Source organism: Trametes versicolor (genome assembly GCF_000271585.1).
Source record: "Trametes versicolor FP-101664 SS1 unplaced genomic scaffold TRAVEscaffold_3, whole genome shotgun sequence".
In the NCBI taxonomy this organism is placed as follows: domain Eukaryota; kingdom Fungi; phylum Basidiomycota; class Agaricomycetes; order Polyporales; family Polyporaceae; genus Trametes; species Trametes versicolor.
Genome location: NW_007360323.1, coordinates 2,913,979 through 2,927,306, shown reverse-complemented (window position 1 = coordinate 2,927,306; position 13,328 = coordinate 2,913,979). Strand labels below are relative to the sequence as shown.

At 54.0% G+C, this 13,328-nt stretch overlaps 5 protein-coding genes across 5 annotated transcripts in view; 2 read left to right on the top strand and 3 right to left on the bottom strand.

Annotated features, from left to right (window-relative positions):
- Window positions 1-242: 242 nt before the first annotated feature.
- On the bottom strand, window positions 243-1,804 carry TRAVEDRAFT_27493 (uncharacterized protein). The gene is made up of 6 exons (XM_008036679.1): window positions 1,581-1,804; window positions 1,241-1,525; window positions 1,154-1,191; window positions 782-1,097; window positions 529-729; window positions 243-475 (listed from the first exon to the last, which is right to left on the bottom strand). Exons 1-6 carry the CDS (start codon window positions 1,773-1,775, stop codon window positions 422-424), a joined length of 1,089 nt encoding a protein of 362 aa, XP_008034870.1. The 5' UTR covers window positions 1,776-1,804; the 3' UTR covers window positions 243-421.
- Window positions 1,805-3,423: 1,619 nt separating this feature from the next.
- Window positions 3,424-4,776, bottom strand: TRAVEDRAFT_44958 (uncharacterized protein; the record flags this gene model as incomplete). Its single annotated transcript, XM_008036902.1, has 6 exons — window positions 3,424-3,462; window positions 3,523-3,729; window positions 3,790-4,105; window positions 4,161-4,198; window positions 4,252-4,533; window positions 4,582-4,776. The coding sequence occupies 6 exons, from the start codon at window positions 4,774-4,776 to the stop codon at window positions 3,424-3,426; spliced, it is 1,077 nt and encodes a 358-aa protein (XP_008035093.1).
- A 637-nt stretch (window positions 4,777-5,413) lies between these two features.
- TRAVEDRAFT_70308 (ARM repeat-containing protein) lies at window positions 5,414-8,473 on the bottom strand (the record flags this gene model as incomplete). Its single annotated transcript, XM_008037631.1, has 12 exons — window positions 8,183-8,473; window positions 7,977-8,130; window positions 7,836-7,920; window positions 7,695-7,784; window positions 7,292-7,645; window positions 7,149-7,239; window positions 6,819-7,091; window positions 6,681-6,760; window positions 6,547-6,630; window positions 6,315-6,490; window positions 6,041-6,257; window positions 5,414-5,974 (listed from the first exon to the last, which is right to left on the bottom strand). Exons 1-12 carry the CDS (start codon window positions 8,460-8,462, stop codon window positions 5,414-5,416), a joined length of 2,445 nt encoding a protein of 814 aa, XP_008035822.1. The 5' UTR covers window positions 8,463-8,473.
- Window positions 8,474-8,600: 127 nt separating this feature from the next.
- On the top strand, window positions 8,601-9,995 carry TRAVEDRAFT_116153 (cytoplasmic tRNA 2-thiolation protein 1; the record flags this gene model as incomplete). The annotated part of the gene is made up of 7 exons (XM_008037630.1): window positions 8,601-8,787; window positions 8,846-8,964; window positions 9,015-9,249; window positions 9,304-9,418; window positions 9,470-9,660; window positions 9,715-9,812; window positions 9,867-9,995. 7 exons carry the CDS (start codon window positions 8,601-8,603, stop codon window positions 9,993-9,995), a joined length of 1,074 nt encoding a protein of 357 aa, XP_008035821.1.
- Window positions 9,996-10,445: 450 nt separating this feature from the next.
- TRAVEDRAFT_116861 (uncharacterized protein) overlaps window positions 10,446-13,328 on the top strand; it is a gene marked incomplete at both ends in the record, with an annotated part of 28,057 nt that continues 25,174 nt past the window's right edge. Inside the window, 2 exons of the mRNA XM_008037629.1 lie at window positions 10,446-10,613; window positions 10,667-10,948. Coding sequence (XP_008035820.1) covers window positions 10,446-10,613; window positions 10,667-10,948 — 450 coding nt within the window. The remainder of the gene's footprint in view (window positions 10,614-10,666; window positions 10,949-13,328) is intronic.

Genomic DNA, 13,328 nt, shown 5'->3' with positions numbered 1-13,328 from the left:
CCCCCCCCCCACCGGTGATACCGTCCCGCAAACGCTTGAGGATAGAGCGCGTCATGATGCCAGTGGGACCGGTTGAGCTGAGCGGAGATCTTCTGGAGAGACTGGAAGCTGGCCTAGAAGACTGGAGCGTGGTGGACGTCTACAGACTTGAACAAGTGGGTGCATTCAATAACTTGGAAAATCAAGGAGACAATAGAAGACATCCACAGCATAACCGGGCACAGCATGAGGACATGGAAACATAATAGTACAAGTCATGCGGGTATACGCGATCGTAAACGAGGCCTTGCGTACGGGTGACACGTTACTATGTGATCCGCAAATAAGGACGCTCGCGCGCACGGAACAGAGTGAGCTAATGACGTCTGTGTGCGCATCCTGGGCTACGCGATCTGAGAGGCGGCGGTGATGTCCTTCAGACTCATAGTGACTCTCGGATCTGAGGAAGTGGCGGCGGCATGGCAGGTGCGCCCAGCTGTCCACACGCCGTCAGGACAATCGAAGGTCAGGTTGAGTCGCCATACTCACTAGCAGCAGCGCGTCGCGGAGGACGCTACCTAGCAGAGACTCGTCGCGCCCTTTGGCCCTCCATTGTCTGTGACCCGCGGCGGTTTGTTTGCGCATGAGTCGCCACGCCTCGAGTGCCGCAGCAGCATCAGGACGCGCGGCCGGATCCTTCACCGTCATCGAGGCAATGAGGGGAGCCAGCATCCCCACGTTCGAGTATTTCTAGTCATCGCATTTAGTATGATGAGCGAAGTCAGAGTGAGAGAGGGCGCACATCAAGGAACTCCTGACGGAATAGGGCGCCGAGGATGTAAATATCCGTCTTGAATGGATCGTATGGGACCGTCGCCGACAGTTCAGGAACAGTCGTTTCTAAACCTTTGGTCCCGACCACCAACTTTGAAGGGTCGTCGGGGGAGAAACGCGTGGAGATACCGAAGTCGATGAGGTAGTAAGTGACCGGGACGCTCGAGCGAGGAAGCGTGGGCGCAGGGGTTACTGTATCGGGCAGCATCCTCCAATGAAGAGGGTGGTACCCGCTCGGGTTCATGGCAGTGGCATCCATCATAACGTTGCGGTATGCGCAGTCACTACAGGCTCGGAGTTAGAACGAAGCTGCAAGAGAAAAAGTAACTAGACAACATACCGATGAGCTACATTGTGTTCATGCATGAACAATAGTCCCTGGAGGACAATATGAGTGAGTGATGGTCCAGAGGGAGGAATAACATACATCAAGTATCTGCGCGCCACACTCGAGGATATCCTCAACCGTGTCGAACAGTGGCTGGTCGATATTCCGAAGGTATGGCATGACCATAATGCAGACGTCAGGGTCGTCCGGATGCGATAGTACATCCAGTAACGGGATGCACCGGTTGCGAGGGTCATTGCAAAGAGGTTCGGACGAAAAGTAGCGGCATATGTCCACCTCTGTAGATGTGGACGGAATCGCCTTCAACATTACCAGCTTGCCGTCTGAGACGCGTGTTGCATCTATCATGCGACTGCGATAAAGCTCGATCTCCGTGTTCAGCCCGACATAAGTAAAAAATATGGCGGAAATTACACACCGGAAGACCTATGCAATCCTCGGTCGAAGCAAAGGGTATTTCGGGAGTAGGCGGCCACGGCGGTTCCCATCCTGGACGATAGCGGGGGCGTAGCGTGTATCCGTGTGACTCCAGAAATGAGAACAGGTCTCTCCAATAGGTCTCATGGCCGCCTAAACGGAGGTTTTCTATGGTGCAACCAAAATATGTATCCATTGCTTGAGCAGGGATGAGGCGAATGTAGCAGGTCGTCAGTGAAGTGGATCGTAAGTGCGTGTGCCTTTGGGTTCGGCCTAGCGTTGTTCAAGAAGCTGTATAATATACCCAGCAGAACTGAGCCTGCTAAGGCCGCGTCTAGCAGGTCTCAGAGGTTGGGGGGATCGCGAAGTTTGAGGAGCAAGGTGGTCGCCGGGCGTCCTAGACCGTGACTCCGTTCGAGGCGTCGCCACAGCAGATAGACGCGCAAATGCGTATTCAAACTCCGTGACTATGGGACCTATAACCCAGGCGCCCAAAGGGCCTCTGACCGCCACCACCGCGATGTTTGACTCTCGCTCGGCAAGTCGCTGAACAAGATATCTGTGCAGACCGACAACGCTTGAAGAAGCGCGTGCATGTCTCGCGAGCCTGGGTTCACGAGGTTATATGATCTTATGCTCACAGCAGGCCGAAGAGGAATAGGAGGGAGGAGTGCCGAGCGTTCAACGTTCAATGTTTATATGTGAAAGCGGCGGGGAGGGCTGGTTGAAAGGTATGCAGATTTCTATACACTCTACTGTTTGGAACGACTCGCGTGTATTAGATCACTGCGTAATCGTATACCACTCCGCCCCCACACGCCCAGGAAACTCCACCCTAGATGGACATCAACCTATGCTGTCCTAAAGCATCCGGAGTACATGAGGCAAAGCTGTCTCTTTGCTATCAAGAAACGACGTCTAGCCTACCGAGTAAGCGCGTCTACGAAACCCCAGACGAACAGCCCCTCCCCGGAACGGAGAAAACAGAAAACGCATTTTGGTTTCCCCACCCATGCGCCGCCCCGAGAGGCCGCACACGAGCAGGTACTTATCCCGAGGACCACGAAAAGGTATGCGCCAGGACAGAAGTCCCTCCCTCGGGAACAGGAAACACTCACCTTCCCACCTTCGACTCGATATGCTTTCATTCTTAAGGAGCTTCTGACCGCTTGCTTGCAGTACTCTGACGACGCTTGGAGCGGCCCTGCCCATCGGCAATCGGGAACATCGCTGACGCCAGGATAGAGCCCGTATCTTGAAGGCCCCTGCCTGTCGGCGTGGTGACTCATAGCGGGTGCTGGGGGAGGGAGGGGGGAGGGAGGGGGGAACAGAGCGCGAATGAGGAGTGAAGGCGTTCTAGCGCGATTTTTATTCCCTTCGAGGCGGGCAGAGGCTAGCAGGAGGCTGACATCCGCTGCAGCCTCTGATCTATTTGCGTACGCGCGAGGGTGACCCTCAGCGACGAATCCGACTTGCGCACGGTCATGGCGGCCGAGCAACACCCTCGCGCCCAGTCGAAATCGAAAGCACGCTCCGATTCGCTCGTTCGCGTGGCTGATGTTCAGAGCTTAGTGGTGTCCGCTGGCGATGATTTATAATTTCCGGTTAGACTTCCCGTAACGCTCAATGATGTTCATAGTGAGTTAGCTCAACTGCGGTGGTCAAGTATTGGACGACAGGGGGCCCGGGGGAAATGCTACATCTGATGTATGCGGAACAATGTCATAGAGTTTGAGTGTACTGTACATCCAGCAACAAAGTAAATGGTAGAAAGCATACATGAACAGTGGGTAGAAGGAGGGTATCGGGGCCATAATCAATCCGTAGGGTGCGCCTCGAGCCAGTCAATTCGGAGACCCCCAGTACCTGAGGACGGCGAGAATCTGCCAGCAACGGCGTTAATGAACACGGTTAGGGGAGAGGACCAGAGGACTAAAGCTCACGCAGGCCTTAAATTCGAACCAGAGCGTCAGAGGCCACGGCTCTTCGTGGCTCGGAGGGCGCAGCCGCCAGTACCGCCGGATGCCGTGGATTTGCCTTCGGATGGCTTTCCAGTCGCGGAGAGCTTCGCGTGCGCTCGGACGCTGGCTCGGCTCTTTGCTGCGCATGCGCTTGACGAGAGGGTTGAGCTCTTCTGTGTTCGAGTATCTCTGGTGACAGCGCAAGGTGTAAGTCTATGAACAAGGTGGGACTAGAGGTGGAGCACGTACTTGCAGAAACTGCTGGCGTAGAAGGTTCCCGATGATGAAGATATCGGTCTTGAAGGGGTCATACGGTACTGTGTTAGACAGCTCGGGGACCTCGTCGTCCAGGCCATCCGTTCCGAGAACAAGCCGAGGGTGCTGGTCCGGGGCAAACTGTGTGGATATGCCGAAGTCGATGAAGTAGTACTTGACGGGTACGTCTATGCGGCGCACGAAAGGGGCGAGCCCCGAAAGGTCTGGGAGTGTCGTTTCCGCCATGGGGTGGAAGCCTTTGGGAAAGACAGCCGTGGCGTCCATCATTATATTCTTATAAGCGCAGTCACTGGACAGTAGCAACTTGTCAGTAGCTCCGCGTTAAGCAGGAGTGATAGACGCACCGGTGGGCTACGCCACAATCGTGTAGAAAGACGAGCCCCTGCCGTTTGATGTGAGTAACGGTATTCGACGAGCAGACGATGTGGCGCGCACCTCGAGGATACGCTCGCCGCACTCGAGCATGTCTTCGACAAGTTCAAACGGAGGATGGTCAATGTACCGCAAAAACGGCATGACAACGAAACAAGTCTGAGGATCAGACGGGTCGTAGATAACGTCCAGTAGGGGCACGCAGTGATTATATGGATCTTCAAGCAACTCTGGAGATGTGAGGTACTGCAACAGTTTGAGCTCTTCGGAGTCGGAGTCGATCTTCTTGAGATAGACGAGTCTGCCATCGGATATGCGTGTCGCATCTATGACGTTGATTCTTGCCTAGGATGTGTTAGCCTTCACACTTGAACGCGTCTGGTAAGATCTCACATGTAATGAGAGCGCGTCCTCCGCATACATGATTGCAATGGGCGGTTTGCCAATCCAAGATGGTTTCCAGCCCGGCCGGTATCGAGGACGCAGTGCGTACCCGTGGGCCTCGAAGAGCTCATATTTCTCCGCCCAGTATATTTCCACGTCCCTCAACTCTTCAAATACAGAGTCGTCTCCATCTTCAGAGGACATCCTGGTTAGTAGTAGGTGTAGACAGAGGTGTCAGAGATGAGAACGAGGGCTAGCACCAGGGAGTTCCGCAACTGGCGTTATATACCACTTCCCAGCAACGGCCGATGTTGTGGGTCCTGTGCCGAAGATAGAAAGACAAAAGCCATCGAAAGAGAGACAAGACCGTGAAGTGGTACTCACACGGAGGCTACTTCATTTGGAAATTGATCACTCCGGATCCTGAACTCTTGTTCTCCTGCATTGTGATATGTTAACTTCAAAACAGTTCAGCAGGAGGGGTCGCCAAGCTTGTCGGAGTCAGGTTATCAGACCGTAGACGCAAGAGAATTCTTCTTTTACCTCTGAGTCCTGAGGCCTGACCGGCAACCGCTCTTGCGAGTCGTAATGTCGCAGGCGCTTCGTGGCGCCCGGTGGCACATGCAAGCTTGCCGCATAGAAAGTGGCATACGGTAGCTCCTCCGCGCAGACAGTACCAGTCAGGACCGTTCCGAGAAGGGCAGGAAGAGGTGGAGAACATGCCGAAAGGCGGCGCAAGCGGATGCTGTTATCTAAAGCGGCGATAATACTCCTTTGATAACGAATAGCTAGACGATGTGAACATAGCGTACTTTTGAAAGATGGGAGGCGGTCACTAGGACTAGTGTCCCCGTTTCCTCTTGGGCCCCTTATCCTCCTTAGGCGCGGCGCGGATGGCTCCCAGGACATCCTTGAGATCCTTGTCCTCTGCATCGTCGCCCTCGTCTCTCTCCTTCCGTTTCTTGCTCTTACCTTTCCCTTTCGCCTCTTTTTCCTTGTGATCCCCTTCGCGATGCTTCTTGGCCTTGCCCGCTGCGGCCTCTGTTGCACCGTCCTCCTGAGCGGGTGCGGTGCTAGCGAGCCCCGCCTTCTTGATCTTCTTGCCGAGCGTCGCGTCGAAAAGCGCGTCAATCTCATCCTGCCCATTGCCTTTGCCTTTGCCTTTGTGAGACTTGCTCGGCGAGTGTTCTGACATATCCACGACAGCGGCAACGGCGTCTACAGACGGTGCCTGCGTTCGCGCGGGGGCGGGCGGGGGAGGTTTGGGGGTAGATTGCATGCTCTTCCAGCGCTCGGGGTCGCGCTGCAGGACGTGTAGTGCTAAGGGACGCATGAAGAACTTCCCGAATGCCGACCCCGCAAGGGCGTGTTCGTAGGGGATGACCGATCGCGCGATCTTTTCCTGCGTTAAGTGTACGTTTAGACCGGAAAATGTTTACGAAAGCGAGCGCGCACAGAAGATGCGTACCTTCAGGTAGGGATCAGCAAACGCCCAGCACCGCTCACCGACGCGGCTGCCAATGCGATCGTCGACGAGAAGGTGGTAGTGGCCGATGAACGTCATCACAAACTTCCGCTTGTCTTTGTGTAGCACGGTTGGCGATTCGAGTACGGCATCGAGCACGCGAGAGCTGGTAACGTGGTACGCCATCTGTACGAGCTCGTCTACACCTATGGCCTGCAGGCTTTCCAGGTAGTAGTTTAGCACAATTGAGAACACGGACGAGCCAGAGAGGCATTACCTATCCAGTACGACGTTGACGTGTGGAGGGGGCAACCGGAGAATGGATTGGAGTAGGACGGCCCCTTGTGTCGAAGGCTCCAAGGGGTCGTCCGCCTTCTTTCGCTTGAATCGAGGTTCGTCCTCTGGCTGATTATCGGCAGCTTTGCTAGCTGATTCGACTGCACGCCGATACTCCTACGCACTCGTTAGCAGCGACTCTAGCCGACTAGAGCCAGAATCACTACACTTACAGCTAGCGACTTGAGCCTGAGTATGCAAGGGACGAGCATTTTCTTGTTTTCTTCCGAGTCGAGGTCGAACGCGGCTGTGATAAGCTGCGAGCCGATGTCAGACAGTGCGGCATAAAGCGTGATAGAACCCTTACCTGCATAACACCCTCTGCGCTGTCGTGCAAGGTAGCCGAGCGGTAGACCAATGCCCGTAGAACACCTGTTCGTGCATTCTCTGGGAAACGGACGTGCTCGTAAGAGCCTTAGCGGTTTCTCGTAGACAGAACACTCACTAACGATCTTCCCGGATACTCCCTGAAGCTCCTGTACTGCGGCGTCCAATTGCTCAGCGTTGACACGCTCGAAGGCCTTCGCAACCACGAAATTCGCTACGGGATGGACAGCGAGGCGGGCCAGCTTCCCCACAAAGTATGTCCGCCACAAGGAGTCAAAAACGCGTTCTGGGGAGCGGCGAACGAGTGTCTCCAGGAGATGGGATGATGTGGGGTCACGAAGGAGTGTCATGAGATACTCTGATTCTGGAGCTGTCTCTTCAGGATTTGTGTCTGCAATACAAGTCTCAATATACAATCCGGAGGGAGGGATACGGGTGCAATGCTCACGAATCAGGGTGATGAGCCCAGCCAGGACATGGTCCGTTATGGATCCGGGGGCATCTGCCTTCCCATATGCAGCTTCGAGCTCTAGTATCAGCTGCCAGCACACTATTTAGCATGAGACGAGATGAATCCATGCGGTAACATACCTGGAGAACCGGACTGGCGACTTGATTGGCTGCCAAGGCACGGACCTCATTCTCGCCCAGCTGTTCCCGCAGAGCAGCTACGAAACGCAGGGCGGCTTTACGGAACTCTTTTGGCGTACTTCTGATCGGCTGAGCCCCCTGGGCCTCCCCCTGCGTGAAAACGGACTTCATAGAGCCTTGTCTCGCTTTATAAGCCGCGCTCTTCTTCGAGCGAAGTGCGGAGCCAGCTCGACTCGACCCGTTAGCGTGGTCCGTAGCACCGAGCACGTCCGGAGCCAAGAGCAGCAGTAGGGCCCGGATAACATGAGACGCGAATGGGTCCAGAACGAGAGATGAGAAAGAAGGGAGGAGCTCCTGTACGGAGGTGAGCAACAAACAGATACACCGCATGGATCCAACATACCTCGCACGCATCCAGTATCAACTGGGTCATGGTGTGTAACTCGCCTTCCTCCTCGCCGGACTCCGGCAGAGGAGGGAAGATACCACGGGCCTGTGTCTCGCGTTAAGCGAATTGACGGCATAGGGGAGTCAAGGAACGGACCTCCCGAGAGACGGTGTCGGCAGCCACCGTGAGCAAGGTTTGACAGACATGTGACGCAAAGCGATGTTTGCTGAGCTGCTCAAACCTGACAACCTAGTATCAGTGAGACACCCGATGAGAGCTTGGGGGAAAGCGACTGACGAGCCGCTGAGCTTGTCCATGAAAACGCGCCGGACGAAGTCGTCCATGGAGTGGATCATTCGTTCCAAGATTGTTGAGCAATCCGGGTCCGTGGCAAGCTGTTTTTCCTTCTCCGCCATCTCGGTCAAACCGGCTACGAAGAACAGCCGTCTGTCTGCGAAGAAAGCGTGAACACCAGTTCTCATGACAAGCAAGAAGCAACGTACCTTCGTTGGGGTCGACGTCCGCGTCCTCTTCCACCTCAGGTTTCGTCTCCTGCCATTCGCGTATTTGAACATCCACTGTCCGGAAGTATGCCTTCACTTCTGCATCGACATAGCCAAACGGCGCGTTCGGGTCGATCGTAGGCTCCTCGCGCGCAGGGACAATCCAGGACGGGCCGGCCTCCTGCTCCTCGATGTACGGTGCAGCGTCCTGGACGACATCAGCGACTTCCTCTGCCGTCTTCTTATGTTTCTTGCCTCGCTTCCTGTTCTCCCTAGGCATGTTGGCAGTACTGAGGCCCGGGGGTGGTAAAGAGGACGGCTGAGAAGGATGGAGGCTTGTGGCAGAGCGCGAATATGGGCGCTTCCTGCTATAATTTCGCTAGACGCCGCTCAGGAAACTTTGACCCGAACGTCGATCATGCCTCCCCGGACTTGCGCTCTCTGCGACGATGCTCGCGCGATACTCAAGCGACCAAAGACTGGGCAACAAATATGCAAGGAGTGTTTCTTCTATGTCTTTGAGACGGAGGTCCACAACACGATTCAAGAGGCTCAGCTCTTCAAACGAGGAGACAGAGTAGCGATCGGGGCCTCGGGCGGTAAAGGTAGGCTCGCTTGCTGGGAGTGTGCGCACGAAGTTCTCAGTTTCTCAGCATGAACTAGATTCTACTGTGCTGGCGCATGTCATGAAGGCTCTGAACGAGCGGTACGACTACGGCTTGGACCTCTTCCTTTTGTCGATAGACGAAGGCATAACCGGGTATCGAGATGACTCCCTGGAGGTACGTGCACTCCCAGCCCGCATTATACCATCTAAACAGTACTACACCAGACGGTGAAACGGAATCAACAACAGTACGACATGCCGCTCAAGATTCTGTCATATGACGAGCTGTATGGATGGACCATGGACGCGATCGTCTCGCAAGTTGGGAAGAAGAATAACTGCACATTCTGCGGTGTTTTCCGAAGGCAGGCACTCGATCGGGGAGCCGCCACCCTCAATGTCGACCACATTGTCACCGGTCACAACGCGGATGATATCGCGGAGACGGTGCTGATGAACAGTAAGTCCACCCAACCACTCAATCAGTACGCGGTTCGCTCAACATGCGGACCAGTCATGAGAGGAGACATTGCGCGTTTGGGTCGATGTACTTCTATCTGTACCCAGGGGGAAGATACCATCAAGAGATCCAAGCCGTTCAAGTACGCGTACGAGAAGGAGATCGTCATGTACGTCATTCCTCATGACTACTGTGGACCAATCACTTACTGTATGCCTAGGTATGCCTATTTCAAGAAGCTAGACTACTTCTCGACAGAGTGCATCTACTCGCCCGATGCTTACCGGGGGCACGCTCGAGTCTTCTTGAAGGACCTCGAGGCCGCTCGCCCGAGCGCCATCATTGATATCATCCACTCCGGGGAAGCTTTCGAGGTCAAGGACGATGTGAAAGCTACGCAAAAGATCCAGCGTACATCTCCGCGCCTTCTCACATGCACATCTGCTAACGGGGTTTCGCTTGTAGAAATTTGTAAGCGCTGCGGATACATGTCAAGCAACGAACTTTGCAAGGCGTGCACTCTGCTCGAGGGCCTCGAGCGCGGGCTCGCTAATGCTGCGATCGTATGAGGTCTTTCTCCTCTATCAATTTAGAAAACTGCTGACCGGATTCGATAGACCGATCGCTCTAGAAAGAAACTCGACGCCGACGGTCCAGCTCCAGCAAATCTGCGCCAAATCCCTCTTTTCGAGCTTCCCGCAACTTTGCAGCGCAATACAAATGCTCCACTTGCAGTTCCGCCATAGCATCTCACCGCCCGAGATAGGGTTTTCTGGATCGAGACTCGGCACCATCTGTATCAATATTCTCTCAAATGTAGCTTCCGTCTTCAGAATGCGGTGAGACACGTCTACTACCACTCCGACTCGCGATTAACCCTGAGCTGTCCACGCGACCCTGGTAAGCAGCCTTTTCGACCTCTTCATCTGGGCAGTTATACTTGACTTGATCTTGACGATCCTCGTCAGCCAACAGCGCCATAAAAACATGGTAAGGTCAGGGCTTCGCTGTATGTTCCCAGGTCAGAACATAAACAATAACGAGCGTCTAATTCAAGACCTAACAAGACTCACGGTGTGCGCACCCCCTGCTCTCACTCACACCACTGTTTCCTATACCTCCCGTAAGAACACTGCTCATTCAAGCCAGTTATGACCCTCAGCCAACACCCTGAGGGTAGGACCGACCCGGAGGATATGTTATGTCGACTGTCGACGGAAGAGCTCTATCAGAGGGACCGCCAAGAATTTCTTGAATCCCGCGGGTACATGTTACGACCACGCTACAGACGCGACTGGGTACCTTCTTGGAGGGGCAAACCGATGGGAACAGCGTACAAGGTAGAAGACGAGTACCGTTTACCAGTAAGTATCATTGGCTTGACTATGCTCTGAACTTGAACGCTGACATCAAGCAGTTCAGAACTAGCGTCCTTGATGCTACGCGGATGTCTGACGGGACCCTCGTCTATTTGAAGCGCACCCCAAGTGATTCACCGGAGCTACAGGTAGCGTCGTATCTGTCATCCGAGCTCCTCCGTCTTGACCCCCGGAATCACTGTGTACCTCTCCTGGACATCCTCCAAGACCCTTTGAATCCAGATACGGCGTTCATGGTGATGCCTTTCTTGCGTTATATAACTAGTCCGCCTTTCGAGGTCGTTGGGGACATATTGGCATGCATAGATCAAATTCTTGAGGTCCGTCCACCGAATGCGCGGCGTTACCACTCACCAATATTAGTTATCTTTTTCTTTTTTTTTTAAGGTGCTTATCAGGCGCGGATAAGTCTATATCCTTCCTGATAATTGCAAGGTTAGCAAGGGACGAACCCTTTTACACCTAAGGGGGAAATGCATTACGCACGCAAGCCTAGGCTTACAGTGTGGGACTCCCTACTTAGGAATGCCGTTTGTCTAGTCCGGCTCCCTAATTCTATCTGGTTTACCCACTAAAACCCCCTTCGTCCGCATCCAATCTTCCGGTAAGTCTTCCTCGTTTTGCAGTACACCCGACCATGTGGCGAGTACCACATTTTTACTTGGTGTCTTTCTTCCCAGTTTTCTCATGTTCGCAAGGGAACAGTCCATCGTAAGTCTGCTCGTAAGGGCCGCCATCACCCTGTTGGTTACTTCGTCATCTGAGTGATATCTCTCAGGTGTATCCTCCCATGCAATTACTCTTTCACACCTCAAGACCCATATGCATCTCGCCGTTTCCGACACAATTATTCTGAGAAGCCTCGTTACTCCTACCCTAACTTTGCCGTTGCTATCCAGCACGTTTGCGGCTTGTCCTCCCAGTACCAGTCCCAGCCGTACTTCTCCTAACTCGACGTCCTTTCGCCCTAGGAGTTCCTTTGCGACACCCCACACCGTCTTCTGTCCAGGCGCGCTGCATTCCACAAGTATATGCTCCATTGTTTCACATACTCCGCATCTTTTGCAGACTGCTCTAGTCTCGTATCCCGGGATATTTTCCCAGAAAGCTCCAACTTTATATGCATCATGCAACGCTTTCCACAGGAAGTCCCTTGTTTTCCTTGCAATTGCTTCATTCCTCAGACATTTCCATATCGTCGCTTCTGTGATAGCCCGCCCCGTAAGTTCTTTGATTGCGGCCTTAACCTTTGCCAGATTTCTGACCGTACTCCGCCTTTCTTCACGTTTTCTCTCCATCAGGATACCTTTATATGCCATCCGTTGCGTTAAGTACGCTAGTGCAGCTCCATTCTGGAGATATTTGGTAGGGTGAAGCGGAAATAGCGGCCGAGCCGCAGGTAACATGGCACTCGCTTTACCCGCCAGTTTGTCCGCCTCCTCATTTCCTTCAATTCCAGCATGCCCTTTAACCCATCGGAAAGTCGTCCTCGCAGACCTACTTCTTAGCAACGCAACCGTTTCCTGCACTACGTCTGCATTCGCGACTCCGATCCAACCTCTCCTTTCCCACTTAGGAAGGTGTATCGTAAGTCCTTCGATGACATATTTCGAGTCACTTACTATATGTAGTGGCGCGAACGGCGGCACCATCCGGTGCGCTAACGTTACTGCGTACATTTCAGCAGTTTGGTTTGACTGTACGTCTGTTGGGACTCGCATTCCAACATTCCTTGGGTCTTGGGACGCGAACCACACACCACACCCTGCCGCCGCATCTTCATCTCCCCCTCGCAGGCACGATCCATCTGTATACACTTCTGTTTCTTCCCTTTCCACCTCAAACGTCGACGCAGGACGCAGGGCCGCATTTAGCTTATCTCCCAACCATTTTCCGCTCGTGAACACCCTAAAGGCCATTGCAAGAGGCGTCCCTTGCTCTATTGATGGGTCGAAAAAAATTCGTTCGTTTTCAAGTCTGGCTACACTATTCTCCCCCTTTCTTGACGCGGTAAGTGTTAACCCATCTTCATTTCCAGCCACATTCGGATTCCATTTCGGCGCTAGCTTGCTGATCGCTTTCGCAGCCGCTTCAGCACATCTGTTAGGATGCCTGCATCCAAATCGTGTCCGATCCCTTTCACATTCGTCGCACTCACACGACTGCCTCGCAAGATTAGGGTTCATCACGGGTCACCCCCGGGTCAATTTCTGCGTACCCGTACCCGTACCCGTAGAACCCGCACCCGTGCACCCGAGGGTTTGAACGGGTCATGGCTTAGGCACCGAGTCGTGCGGGTCAGGCGCTACCCGTACCCGCCGCGGGTTGGCCTCGGGTTAGGGTGTGGATCCCACAAACATAAACACCCGGAAAACGTTGCCATTCTTGATTCTGTACACGCGAAAACATATGTACTGCTACTCGAACACTACTCCGAGTCTGAGCCGCCCACTGTGAGCAAGGACGGCATGCTGCTGTCACTGGTGTCACCATCCGAGACAGCGCCCTCCGAGGCCACCGCATGTGCTGCAGATGGTCCACCATGCGTCGTATCGCCGCCAATGTCACCGCCGGGTTCAGTGCGCGCGTGTTTCCACTCCCTAAAGGCCTGGTAGCTTTACTGAGGTGAGTAAGTTACCAGTAAGTAAGTAAATCGTACCTTGTACTCAGCACGGGCCCAGTCGAGCACCAGCTCGAGTT

What these genes read in the sequence shown, in the direction of transcription:
- TRAVEDRAFT_27493 (XM_008036679.1), bottom strand. Translation starts at nt 1,775, where the DNA reads ATGGATACATATTTTGGTTGCACCATAGAAAACCTCCGTTTAGGCGGC. An exon ending in AGGATTGCATAGGTCTTCCG is followed by an intron (nt 1,526 to 1,580) that starts GTGTGTAATTTC and finishes ACGGAGATCGAG; the next exon opens with CTTTATCGCAGTCGCATGAT. An exon ending in TCCGTCAGGAGTTCCTTGAT is followed by an intron (nt 730 to 781) that starts GTGCGCCCTCTC and finishes TGCGATGACTAG; the next exon opens with AAATACTCGAACGTGGGGAT.